Consider the following 14,686-nt stretch of genomic DNA (forward strand, 5'->3'; position numbering starts at 1 on the left):
ATGATTTTGAACATTAGTGGATAGACTTAAAAGAATCAGTACCCAATACCTTTTATACATTACATATTTACCATACGTTTACACGAAGATGAGTGACTTCGAAGTCTGATGAAGGATCGCAGGTTGACGAGGGATAGCAGGCAGGAACTTCGAAGACGCTCTCTTCTTGTAAAAGTATGATATACATAATTGAGTGTGTATGTAGGAATGCATACCTTTGCACACACACACACACACACACACAAATACACACACAGACACACATATGTGTATGTGTGTGTGCATAGATGGCTCGTTGGCTGTCTGGCTGTCTGGCTGGGTGGATGGATGGGTGGATGGATTAATGTATGCAAACATACATAGGCATACGCGCACACACAAACTCACAATACAATATATATACATACACGTATGTATATATATATATATATATATATATATATATATATATATATATATATATATATATATATATATATATATATAAAGGAATACAAAAAGTGGGACAAGAATGCAAAGCATCCAGACAGATGATACAAAAAGAGACAAGAAAAAACAAGGACGAGTCATTCGGAGTTTTCTTTCCTCAGTCGAGTTCTAGATTATCTTTGTAATTTCGGCTGGTTATACTCGAGATTGTTCCAATCTGACCAGCCCCAACGAAAAAGCTAAGCTAAGAGCACTACATTCCTTGGAAGCAAGCAGCGAATGTATACGAAAACAAGGACGGGGAAAAAACGGAGAACTAGTACGCAAATGCAAATTGACAACAGGTGTCTTTCGACTAAGGACGAAATGAATTAAGCTGGCGTGTGTGAAAGTGAAGCTTTACGGCAAGGACATAAGAGATGAGGCATGGGGAGGAATATAGATGTGGCACCGATGGTAGTCGAACCAAGAAAGAAAGGTCAGACTTGGCCGAACACCGGTCAAGTTTAGAGAGAGGAGAGAGGTAGAGGCAGAGGGATAGAAGAATTAGGGAGGGACGTGAAAAAAAGAAAAGGGACAGAGTGAAGTGAAAGAGGAGGGAAGGTGAGAATAAAGAGAAAGCCAGGAAATGTGAGAGAGGGGAACGAAAGAAAGAAGAGTGGAAAGAACGAAATAAGTGTGAAGGGACTGATAGAAATAAAGAAAGAAAGAATAAGGTATTCGTACAAAATTTAGATATATATATGTACTTACATATAGGAGACCAAAGTGTATGTATGTGTGAGTTTGACGATATATATATATATATATATAGTTGAAATTTATAGAATAACAAAAGACAAAGACAGGTGTATGAACAACAAGCAGGTGTATTAGCCTACGCTCTTCAACAGAAAGGAATAAGAGAAAATAAACAGAGAAAGAATTTTTAAAAATTGTAGATTTAGCGGTCAAGCATGGCGAATATATATATCCCATTGTGTGTGTGTTTGTGTGTGTGTGTGTGTGTGTGTGTGTGTGTGTGTGTGTCTGTGTTTAAAATCTTAGGAAATAATAAGTATTCTAGGTTATCAGGGCATTTACTATTGCAATGTAAGCAGTATCATTTATATATTCTATACTATTTTTGGTATATCCCATTACACACACACACACACACACACACACACGCATATTATTACAAATTTGGGATTTTACCAATAGAACTGCAACTCCTATTTCAGGATAACCTTATTGTATGAAATACACATAGAAAGTTATATCCAATAAAATAGTATAAGCATTTAAAAAAAAAACTACTACAAAATACAATAAAATTATTTGAAAAATATTTGAAAAAATCTATATAACTTAACTGTTATTATTCTGTGGGGAAAGAAGATATTTTTAATCAACGCTACACGTGTTTCTGCGCTGGTGGGGAGTTTATAAAGGCTATACCTAATACATAAATCCACCAGTGTGTCCTCAGGCTATTTATCTTATTGTTATTACTATTAACGGATCAAAGTTAAAAATACGTACTATAAGTCATATTAAATAGAAAAATAAGAATATGAATACAAATATAATAAAATAAAAATGTATAAACTACAAATATATTTTTTTCTAAATTAAAATATTAAACAATTTTTTTTAATTTTTTAAATTAAAAAAATAAACACCTAGAATTACAATACCGATATATATAGAAAATGCTAAACTTAAAGAATGAGGAGTAAACATTATGTCGATAAGTATTCTTCCTTTGTTAATTTTTTAATAGATTTTTTACTAGTTTTATTCAATAAATTTATAATGTATATAGTGGTTTTTACTAAATAATCTTTTTAAATACTATTAACTTACGTTTGACATAAAAAGTAGTAATTTATACTTGTATAGATAGGGGTAAATCTTACACTAAATTATTAATTCCCGTAATGTTTATATATTGGGTTGGCAACTCAGTTCCCGCCGTTTTTTTTTAATTTTGGAATTTATTGCGTTTTTAAGTTTTGGAATCTATTTTTTCCGAAAATTCTATTTTTGAATAATTTTGGAATCTATGTTGTTGTCGTTTTTTTTTCTAGTTAATTTTAGTTAATTTTTGTTTATTTTCAGATCATTAAAATGGAATGTCAAGTTAAGAAAAACAAGCATTTTCGGCACCTCCTTCTTTTTGCTTTTAATCAGGTTCTAAGGCCGTAAAAGCTACTCGCGACATTTGTGCTGTGTATGGAGAGGGTGCCATAGCTGAAAGAACCGCTCGTGATTGGTATGCGAAGTTCAAAAATGGAAATTTTAACCTCAAAGACGCACTTCGTTCTGGCCGTCCAGTTGAGTTCGATGAAGAGCGATTAAACCAACTTTTGCACGAAAATTTTCGTCAGACGACAAGGGAACTGGCAGAGAAAATGGAATTCTTCCACACTGCTATAGAGAAGCATTTTCACTCGAAGGGAAAGGTTCAGAAGTATGAAGCATGGGTTCCGCATGCTTTAAGTGACAACAACAAAAATCAACGAGCCACAATCTCCGCTGGTTTGCTTGCTCGTCACCGCTCAACTCATGGACACAAGCAACGATTTCTTTACCGATTCGCTACTGGCCACGAAAAATGGTACCTGCACATCAATATGAAGCAGCGTAAGGAATGGCTTAGCCCCGGTAAACAAGCGACAGCGCGCATGAAGCAACATCTTCATCCGCGTAAAACGATGTTGTGCGTATGGTGGGATTGGGAAGGAATCATCCATTACGAATTGCTTGAACGGAACCAAACGGTCAACACGGAACTATATGTTCAACAGATGGAACGACTCAACACGGCTATTCAAGAGAAAATACCTAATCGGCAGCATGGAGTTCTTCTGCTGCACGACAACTCCCGCCCTCATATCGCCAATATGACCAAAGAAGCCATTCAAACGCATGGCTGGGAAGTGCTGCCACACCCGCCGTACTCTCCTAATTTGGCACCAACGGATTTCCACCTATTTCCATCTCTTTCAAATTCTATGCGCGAAGTTTCGTTCAATACTGATGCAGAATTGAGGGCTTGGTTGGATCAATTTTTCGAGTAGAAATCGGGTGATTTCTACCAACGAGGTATTGAAAATCTTGTTGAACGTTGGGAAGAAGTTGTAAACAACAAGGGTGAATACATTATTGATTAATCAGTTGCTATTTTTTATTAAACCTTTTAAAAAATTTAAATTTTAAAAACCGTGGGAACTTAGTTGCCAACCCAATAGATAGGTTGCAGGATTTTATGTGTTTATAATATAGTCGTTGAGGGTTTCCTTAGGTTTAGCATTTTCTATATATATCGGTATTGTAGTTTTAGGTGTTTAATATTTTTTTTTTTTTTTTTTTTTTTTTTTAATATATTTGTAATTTATATATTTTTATTATATTTTTATCTTATTATGTTTGTATTCATATTCTTAATTTTCTATTTAATATGACTTATAATATGTATTTTTAACTCTGATCCGTTAATAATAATAACAATAAGATAAATAGCCTGAGGACGCACTGGTGGATTTATGTATTAGGTATAGCCTTTATAAATTCCCCACCAGCGCAGAAATACGTGTAGCGTTGATTATTAATATCTTCTTTCCCCACAGAATAATAACAGGTAAGTTATATAGATTTTTTCAAATATTTTTCAAATAATTTTATTGTTTTTATAGTAGGTTTTTTAAATGCTTATACTGTTTTATTTGATATAACTTTCTATGTGTATTTCATACAATAAGGTTATCCTGAAATAGGAGTTGCAGTTCTATTGGTAAAATCCCAAATTTGTAATAGTATGCGTGTGCGTGTGTGTGTGTAATGGAATATACCAAAAATAGTATAGAATATATAGACGTTAAGAAGGCATAAAAAAGGGAGGAAGCGTTGGCAAGATGAGAAATACCGGAATCAGTGGGAGTAAGGGAGTGATATTTGTTTACAAGTTTATGTGAGATGTGAAAGGGAAGTAGCGGAAGAACTGAAAGGGATAAAGGCGACGATAAAGATGTAAAGGAAGAAACAATAAAAGATTAAAAGTTTTAAAGGATTGAGTATTTTAAAAGATTGAGTAAAGGATTGGGGAAATGAAAAGGGGTAAAATGGTAGGATGGAAAATGGAAAATGATGGTACAATTCTGTGGGAATAGATAAGCTCATTGTTGGAGTGTTCTGTAAGTCCTTTTGCTATGTTGTATGGCGTATTGCTGTCTTTGGTATAGTGACAGTGGTAGTTGCAGTTATAGTTCCAGTATTCCATTGTTTCTTGATACGTTTACTAAATATCTCACATCTTGTATTTGAGTATATGTTGGATGTGTGTACGAGAGGATACTGTAAAGTTCCTGACTTCAGATAAAACAAAATACACGAGGATCAGATAGTTATGATTTTACTCAACATATTCTCCTTTCAGATTCACACACAGTCCTTCAGTTTTTCTAAGCCCCGTGAAAGAACCCGGAAGGTTGGGCCTCCAACCAGGCCTTTCGTGATACCCGGAAAACCAGGAACTTTTCAGTATCCCCTTGCAGAGAATGAGACTCTTCACAGCTTTGCAAATACATTATTCTTTATTCGCATTTTTTTACATAATTCAGACCCTTTTGATATTCTCTACTTTATAATTGTCACTATCTCTTAATACTCAGAAGCGAATTTATACGAGTAGGTTTGTGCTTTCTTTCCAGTATATCAAAACGTAGTAGTGTGGTTGAAATTGCCTTTTTTCATGCCACCTATATACCGATTTTGTTCAGTATTGGTGGTAGGTCCACTGGAGATAACTTCAGCTTCGTATACAACTGCTTGTACGTTGCAGAATATGTTTAATAGTCATATGGTCGAGTTTCTGAAGTGGCATGGGATTTCGATATTGTTCCTCAGGGTTCATGTTTGGAGTTTTTTTTATGTTAGTGGTTGAACTGAAACAGATGGTTAAGTCATCTTAGTTAGATATATTTCTGTATTTGTGGCGTGTAGAGAGGGATTTATCTACTAATGCTAAAATGTTTTCGTTATGCTTGACATACCGTTAATTGAAAATAAGTATGTAAACTATAAAATCACACACCTTCATTCTATGATTTATTTTTATGGAGTATATTGGATGTGTCAGCTTCTCTTTGAATCTGCTTGCTTCTAAGGCCGTTTCGTAGAATGGTACGGCGTTACGAATATTTCCCTCTTGGATGGGAAACTAGATAGTCTTCTAGTCATATTATTTACTAGAGCTTTTAATGGTGCTTCTGCATGGCAAGATCATTTGCTCGTGTAAATTTGTTTTAATTATATTGTCAAAGGGTATATAATGGTTGATATAATGGCTGATAGCTAAGGTAGGTTAGCATCAAAGAAATCTCGATTAGTGAAAGTGCTATATGCCTGAAAGTGTTAAATGTTTACATTATTTCTTTCCTAAGTTTATCTAAGATATGTATGTTTATATCTCTAAATATAGCTTGACTGTCGTCTCTACAAACTCTAAGTCTGCCGATCGAATTTTTTGGTGAATGTGTCCAAGATGCGTTGTCGCATAATGTCGCATAGATCTGCACTGTCATATGCATACATATTAACATAAAAGACGCCTTCTGACTCGGATTTCTTTGACTTGATAGTGTTTTTATCTAAAACTAAGTCTTTCTTGCGTGGGAATTAGTTTCTATTTCTTTCCTTTCTATGATGCTTATAGTTCATAGCAAATTTTAATGCGCTAGTGTGTAGATTCTTTTCCACCTTTATAATTTTTCATTATTAGTTTTTGACATTATATTCACTCACTTTCTGTTTCATTCTTTACATCTTTATCATTCGTCCCTAACTTTACCCTAATCGGACACAGACTGTGTTTCGTTGGACAGCTGGTGGAGATGTCTTCCTGGAGCTAAAAACAACAGTAGCACCGTCCTCTATAGGACCGCCACATTTTGTTGGCAAATATATAAAATTAATAATCTTTAATGTAATAAAATCTTTTCTTTTTCTCAAATATTGTGATTGCATCAAAAATTGTTTCTAATACATTTATTTATGTATGTGCGTGTAAGTATATGTAAGTAGGCACATATGCAAATTTGTGCACACGTATCTAATATCTTTGCATGCTTAAGAATTTTATATTTCATTCTTTTCTTGCAGGTGATGTATGCCAGATACGGCCGTGCTGCCCACGCAGTTTTTTGCGTTTTTGCTTTAATGACAAATCTGATCATCACAATTGGTGTTATTTTGGCTGGTCAAGCAACAATCAAGTCTCTGACGAAGGATGCTTCTGATGAGTTTTCAGTAATCATCATGGCTACACTGTTTGGTTCTTACTCTCTCATAGGAGGGCTAGGTACAACATTCTACGTATCCTACTTTAACGCCTGCCTGGTCTTCGTGCTGCTTATCATATTTGTAGCGAAGATCTTCTTTGTGAGTGATGAAAGATATTCGGCCATCGGTAGCATGGAGACTATGTATGATGCAATCATATGCTTAAAGGTAAGATCCTCTCCGTTTTTATTTGCTTGTGAGGCTTTCAGTAAATGTTTATAATTATAAATGTTTTAATTTTCAGCCATTCAATCATGATTTGATTTTTTAGATCATGTAGCTCTGTTGGGTCATTTTCTGTGTGACTTTCTTCATCTATTTGATTTTCATCTGCCTTCGTGTTTATGGTTAGTTCAGAGAGTATTTCACTTTGCTTATCAGTTACATTAACTCTTTCAATCATTTTGCATTTTTATCAGCCCTGGGCTGGTCTATAATTATTTCCTCTGTAGTATCTTCTTTAACAGAAACTTCGTTCCTTTCATTCATTACTGATCGTTTAATTTGGTCAATCTCTAATTCAGTTAGTAATTTCTTTTTCATAATGTTTCTTCTGGCGTTGGCAAGTTTGTTACTGTCTATGTAGGGTCTTACTTCACGGTGTTTCTGTCTCCAGTTTAAGTAGGTTTCTACAGTATTAAATCTATTTGTGGGGAAATATGTAGCATGATAGAAGGCCGTAAGAACTTCTTTATCTTCCCTAGATCATTTTTCATTCTTTTGCTTTTATTTATTTGATGATGAGCCTGGATGGCCATCTGTTGGAATATTCCGGTTGTGAGGTACTTCTATCTCCTGTGTTTCGGGAAGATTTGAACCAGTAGCTGATTTTTCGTAATAAATCTGGTTCATCATTCGACTACACGATCCTTGGTGTTCCGGGTAATGACCGATTCGGTTTGTATTTTGCTTTGTTATCATTGAGACATGGCGAGCTTAGACGTTGGCATTAGGGGATGGATCTGACTGTTTAGGGTTAATTTTTTGAGACAACACCGCAGAGAACTTGGAGGCGGAGTAGCTTCTTAAGGCTAACAGATCTGCATTCGTCTGTTTTTTTTTTTTTGTTGATAGAGTTCTCTCTGGGCATAGTTTTTTTGTGGTGTTTTTAAACTTATAAATTGTTCACTCTGTATTAGTTCGAAAAATAAATTTTTACTGTTTTTACTTCGTTTGTGACACGCGTTTTCATATGCATGTATATGTGTCCTGTAAATTTCAAGTAGTTCTGTAAACATTGGGATGTATATGTAGTCCTATGGGTATTAAAATGTATATAAAACTGTGTAGACATTCGAGTGTATGCGTAATTACTCAATTTATGTACTTACTGTTTTGTTCCATTTATATTCTATAATTTGTATTGATTTCGCGTGTTTCGCATATGTTCCACTGACACATCGTGCATAGGAGAAACTGTGCTTTGTATGGCAGTAAAATTTCGTTTTTTTTAGATTATTTTCGTTAAAAGACGGCTTCCTTCAAGTCTTCCACAGGTTCCTTTATCCCATTCCACCGATGCTATTAGATTAGATTTGTCTTTGACTGGAGAGCCCGGTGTAGCACATCCATGTTGTTATTCAGCGCAGAGCTTTTCATGTTGTTATTATTATTATTATTATTATTATTATCGTTATTATTATTATTGTTATTATTATTATTATTATTATTATTATTATTATTATTATTATTATTATTATTGTTATTATTATTATTATTATTATTATCGTTATTATTATTATTATTATTATTATTATTATTATTGTTGTTGTTGTTGTTGTTGTTGTTGTTGTTGTTGTTGTTGTTGTTGTTGTTGTTGTTGTTATTATTATTATTATTATTTCAGGGTCCTGAAGCCAACGAACAAAACAGCTTTTTAACATTTCGGTCATCTGTGGCTCTTTTATATGGTGTCATTGAAATTTTTGTCTCGTCTGCCGTAACTTTCTGCGACCAGGCCTCTTGGCAAAGTCGTATCGCCGCTAAACCTGCCCAAGGAGTATGGGGATTTATATTAGCTGGTTTTATGTGGTTCTCCGTCCCAGCCTGTATGGCTACAACCACCGGAATGGCTTATCTTGCTCTCAGCTCAAAAAATGGAACGCATATGCTTTCAGTTGCCGAAATTGATGAAGGTTTGTGATCTCAATCATTCTTTTATCTCTTTCTTTTATTTATTTCAGTCATTGGACCGCGGCCATGCTGGGATGCCACTTTGAAGTGCTTAGTCGAACAATCGACTTAGTACTTATTTGTAAATTGCTGTCTTTAACCGAGCCGGGACATAAACTATCCAAAACTAGTTGTCAAGTAGAGGTAACAAACACGAAGACACATATACGCGCACTCACACACAAATGCACACACACACACACACACACACACACACACACACACACACATACGTGCATGAGTCGTCTAAAAGACCCTAAGTCAGGGAAAAGATGCAGTGTCAGTAGAGTGGGTATATTAAATATTCATCACGGCTGATCTTACCAATCGGTTTCGCGTAAAGAATACAATGGAGTGATAGGTAACAATCCGTTTATATAACTTTACGCTCATCAGAGAAACCGATTGGTAAGATCAGCCGTGATGGATATTTAATACTATACATTTCGGATAAGATATGTGTGTGTGTATGTGTGTGTGTGTGTGTGTGTGTGTGTGTGTGTGTGTGTGTGTGTGTGTGTGTGTGTGTGTGTATACATACATATATATATATATATATATATATATATATATATACTATATTACTATATCTATATACGTGTGTGTGTGTGCGTTATTTAAAACAGCTACACGCGATTAAATGTTTCGCAGCCTCCAACAGAATTCCGTCTCTTTCAGGTTTTAGATAATCAGATTGAGAAATACAGGAAGTCCAAGATGGACTTCTGTATTTCTCCATCCGGTAATCTAAAGACTGAAAGAGACGGGATTCTGTTAGGGTCTGCGAAACTTTCAGTCGCATGGTGCCGCATCAAACTGTTTTAAATGATACAAGTAACACCTACTAAATGTATTGAGTGCCCTTTTCTTTCATTTGTCCACTCAGTCGTAATATACATATATACGAGAGAAAGCAAATAAATGCAAAACAAGGTGGAAAAAATAGTACTCGAATACCAGAGGTAGAGTAAGATGCTTTATTAAAAAGCAGCAAAAATATCACAAAAGCTGTTACTCAGAGTTTCACGTAGAAGGTGGCCAGCACTATGATGGCATGACAATCTGTGGCAAGCGGAAAGAATCCACGATGAATCCACAGCGGCATTTCTGAGGCTCAAAGTTCTGGAAGCCAAGCCTTAGGGAAACGCCGATGCGCAGATAGTTACTATCAGTCTGAGTCTCAGTTTCGAGTAATGTACTGCATTGAGCCAGGTTCTGACGCTCGGAGGCTGAGCAGGAACATGTCAGACGATGCTAGTCAAGTCAGCGCACTAACTCATCCGAGATCATGCTACACTGGGAGGCATCTCATTTCTTTTGAGAGAACCGGACATCCACTGAGAGGAGAGGAGAGGAGAATAGGTGTCAGCAAGGCGCAGCCCGAGCTGGCTCCATTTGGCGTAGGCCACCTCGCACTCCCCAGTCACCGTAGGTTCAGTTGTTTTGCAGAGAACCCTGTTGATCATGACACGGCAAGATGTCACCGACGATAGAAAAACCGGCAGTGCCGGTGAGAGCGGAGATCGAAGGCCGAGGCCAGCACATTTGGTGAGTAAGTTGGCCTGTTGCCATCCACTGTCGTCGAAACGAACATAGCATATCGCTTCGGAGACCCGTTGGATTCCGGCGTCGAGATCTGTGAGGAGGGATACGTGGTTGTAGTAAGGAACACTGCGAAGGGTATACAATAGTTTCGACATGGAGAAGCAGTTCCTTAACAGGAACAGCGCTGGGTGGGCGTCGATCACATTCAGTCTGTTTGTCTAACTTTCAAGCGAGTGAAACTTAGACCTGAGGGTGGAGCGAATGGCAACGGAAGGATCGGCGAACCGGGGATAAGGACGTCCTCTTTCGAGGCCACCTGTATCTGGCAAAGAAGTGGGCGTACGTCTGAGACAGAGGCTGCGAAGCCATCTGCGTCGTAGTTGACGTTCATGATCTCTAATTTGAACGAGTTTACCCCGAGGCCGATTCTCGCTAGAGCGGGAACCACTGATCGGAGATCGTGGTAGACATTCTCTACCACCCCACCTATTATTGCATCTTTGAGGTACCAGACGTTGAGAGAATCTGTGATGTTCCGAGCAATGTTGCTCACCCTGAGAGCGAATAGAATGGATCGCTCTATTGAACACCAGTCGAAGATGATATGACCTTATCTGAGGTGAGGAGCGTACCCGGAGCTCCGTACGGAAGGTAAGCTCAGGAGGACAGTCGGATCAAGAGGATAGTCATTGAATAACTGTCTAGCAACATCCTTCGTGTTCGCTGGCTACGCTGACCTCCAGCTGTACTGGGTTGAATTCCTCACTTTGCTTGCGTGCGATAGAACTGCAGGTGAACTTTGGCAGCGAAACTCCGGAAGACATTGCCCACAACAATGAGGTGTATACCTCTGTCCTTCATCCTGAAAGCGATTAGGCGGGCTGAAAAGAAGAATCCTCGGGGGTAAGGTTCCAGGGTACCGTTAATGAATTTGTTAATGAGACCCATTATTGCGCTCAGAAGGTGGCGCCCGGTTTCAGCACTAAGTGGAGACAGCTAGTCTCGAGGTGGCTGAGTCGGAGACCATCGACGCCTCCGCAGCTACCGGCAGAGAAAGACCTCAGAATAGAGAGGATGTCTTTCACGGAGACCGCGTATGGTGCCTGATTGTAGGGTCTGAGGTGTGCAGGTTACTCAGGATGTTTGAGTTGGAGGATAGTCAGGACCTCTTCAGTAGGGTAGAAGACGATGTCATCATAGGCGACTACTCTGACAGCTGCCGAGACATCGCCCTCGATAAGTTTGGCGTTTATCCGCTCGCATAAATACTTTGAACCAGTATCAAGGGTGGAGGACTTTGGGCGCGCGAATGAGCGGAGCGCAATATATTTGAACACGCTAGGTATGGGCACCTGCCCGAAGGATGAAATGTTGGCTCTGATTAAGACCGTTGTCCAAAGGGACCTCGATTGGCGACGGTGTTGGGGAGACCAAGAATGTGCAGAGCAAAATAAAACACGTTGACCATATTCTATAGCATTCTCGGTTGAGGATGCAAAGGTATCAGCTACCAGCACCCGGGCCGTTTTCGGGATCTTAAGGGGAAACTTACGAAGCCTCCTGAGCCGGGTGATGTTGACCAGCGAGGGCTGAGCATCAGGCAAGCATACAATTTAACCTGAAGATGTGGTAGATGGCCACTGCCTCGCGGCTGAGAGGAGGTTGCAGCTGCTGCATCTCCACATTGTGAACACATTCGAGTCCCGTCGTGTCAGACTGATGCAAGAGAGATGATGGAAATAACCACATCTTGAACAGTTCCCGCCTCTTTCCTACCTATTGGTGGAGACACGTGTACTGCAGGTAGCTCCCAGTGGGGTTGGGGATGAGACGCACAGTCGGAGACTGGAGCACCGTTCGACAACGAGGACATCGGCTTTCCCTGGTAGTGACGAGAAATTGACTGGCATCCCGAAAATTGATGGGAAACGGAGTTGCAATACCGATGAAGTGATGGCCGCCGGATTAAGGAAACCGAGATCCGAGCAGTGCAAAAATCTAAGCAAAGAGGGGGGAAAAGGGAAGAAAAAGGGGGAAGGAAAGCAAAATGGAAAAAAGAAAAAAGGAGGAAAAAAAAGAAAAAGGGTAAAAAAAAAAAAAGGAAAAAGAAAATTCCAAGCTCGATTTACAAGTTAGTGAAATGTTAAACTCTCAACTGCAGAAAAATTCCCTTATTGCCTTAGATAATTGTAAATGTCACATCAAATTATTATTACTGTTTAACCCAAGCAGATTTATGATCAAAGATATTCCTTGTATCGTCCATCTTTTTTTTTTTTTAATGTATGGACAACTTTGTCCAAATGTCATACTTATTTAAGAATCTTGAGTGTGATTTGGGAGAATGTCGCTGCTACTTCTAGCAAACCGACTCAACACGCAGAGGATCTACTAAAGCCGCATACAGTTAAATTCTATAAAGTCCTCTGCAAATCGGTTTTATCATAGTTTCTATTTCTGCTTGGTTAAGAAATTTCTAACTTCGTTTAGGTAATGTAAAATCTATGACAGGTACATAATATATATATATATATATATATATATATATATATATATGCATATATACATACGTATATGTACATATGTACATATGTACATCTATACGCATATATATGCATAAGTGAGTACAAGACGTCACGAAACGTGTACAACAAAAATACGAAGCACGAGTACAGGAACATGAACTATTCTTTCGAACTACAAAAGGCACAAATGGGAAACAAAACAAACATAAAGAACGACCCTTCATCAGTTGTTGGCTGTTTTTCTAGTCTCGTATTTCGAGCATTTAACAACAATATATGCTTTCGATAAAACAGTTGCTCCCGCAAAACAAATTAAATAAAATTTGGGATTTTGCGGAGGCTCAAAATTGGTAACACAAACAGGACAGTGAAAACAAACAGGAAGGGCTGCTAAGCCTAAATCAGGTTGTGGTAGCGAACGTGTAAATCAAGCTAGGACAGGAGACAAACAAGAACACGTCTTCCTTGTTCCAGCTACAACGAAGAGAAAGAAAGAAAGATGGCCGATGGTCACGTGGAAGCCACGTGAGCAAGGGAGAAGATTGAGGGAGAGAGGTTGACATAGTAATAGGATAGAATAGTTGGAGAAGAGGAGGTAAAACAATAAGAGCGAGAAAAAAAGAGAAAAACGAAAGAGTAAAAAGATCGTATAGAGTGCGCATGAGAATTATTAAGATAAAACTTACTTGGAAGAGGATGCGTGGCGTTCAATCATATAATAATATAAATTATATATATATATATATAGCAATAAGAAAATGGAAGAGATCAAGAGGTGGTATTCATCAACTTTTAGACATTATATTACGTCTATTTAAAAACACACTTATAACAATATAACAATATACATACATGTATAACATACTATGCCTTACATATATAATATATAAAAATACCAGTAATTATTAAAATATAAAACGCAGAGCATAGAAAGTAGGATAGTATCTTACAGCTGTTTCAGTCAAGAGGCCTTAGTACCCTACTCTACTTCCATCCCTGCAGTAAACTGAAGTATTTGGTAGATAATACCAAAGTCAAGAGGCCTTAGTACCCCAATCTACTTCCAAATAGATAATACTAAATACTTCAGTTCACTGAAGGGATGGAAGTAGAGTAGGGTACTAAGGCCTCTTGGCTGAAACCTCTGTAAGATACTATCCTACTTTCTATGCTCTATGTTTTATATTTTAATAATTACTGGTATTTTTATATATTATATATGTAAAGCATAATATGTTATACATGTATGTATATTGTTATATTGTTATAAGTGTGTTTTTTTTTAAGATAAATAAATGGACATAATATAATGTCTAAAAGTTGATGAATACCACCTCTTGATCCCCTCCATTTTCTTATTGCTGTATAAATTAAGGGTAAAAAATTGTTTACCCTCACCCTTTTATTACATTCAGTAGTGTAATTGCCATGCAATGAAAAAACACTTGTGTATTAATAATTGGGTTTTCTACCAGCAGTAGATTGGATAGATATTATCCCTTAGTTGGTTGGATTTACAACCTCTAACTCTCTTGGAATTATATATATATATTGTAGGCGACGTAGATGCCACATATACATCATTAGTTGTCTAAGTATTATAAAATAAGCATCTACCCAGGTTGACTTTGCCTTTCATCCTTTCGGGGTCGATAGATTAAGTACCAGTGAAACAATGGAGTCGATGCAAT

At 37.4% G+C, this 14,686-nt stretch overlaps 1 protein-coding gene across 1 annotated transcript in view; it reads left to right on the plus strand.

The window, feature by feature from the left end:
- The window catches only part of LOC106879131 (uncharacterized), a 207,186-nt gene that overhangs the window by 184,941 nt on the left and 7,559 nt on the right, over window positions 1-14,686 (plus strand). The window contains exons 5-6 of the mRNA XM_089355449.1: window positions 6,574-6,921; window positions 8,600-8,888. Coding sequence (XP_089211575.1) covers window positions 6,574-6,921; window positions 8,600-8,888 — 637 coding nt within the window. The remainder of the gene's footprint in view (window positions 1-6,573; window positions 6,922-8,599; window positions 8,889-14,686) is intronic.

This window comes from Octopus bimaculoides, chromosome 7 (genome assembly GCF_046866305.1).
Source record: "Octopus bimaculoides isolate indiv1 chromosome 7, ASM4686630v1, whole genome shotgun sequence".
Lineage (NCBI taxonomy): Eukaryota > Metazoa > Mollusca > Cephalopoda > Octopoda > Octopodidae > Octopus > Octopus bimaculoides.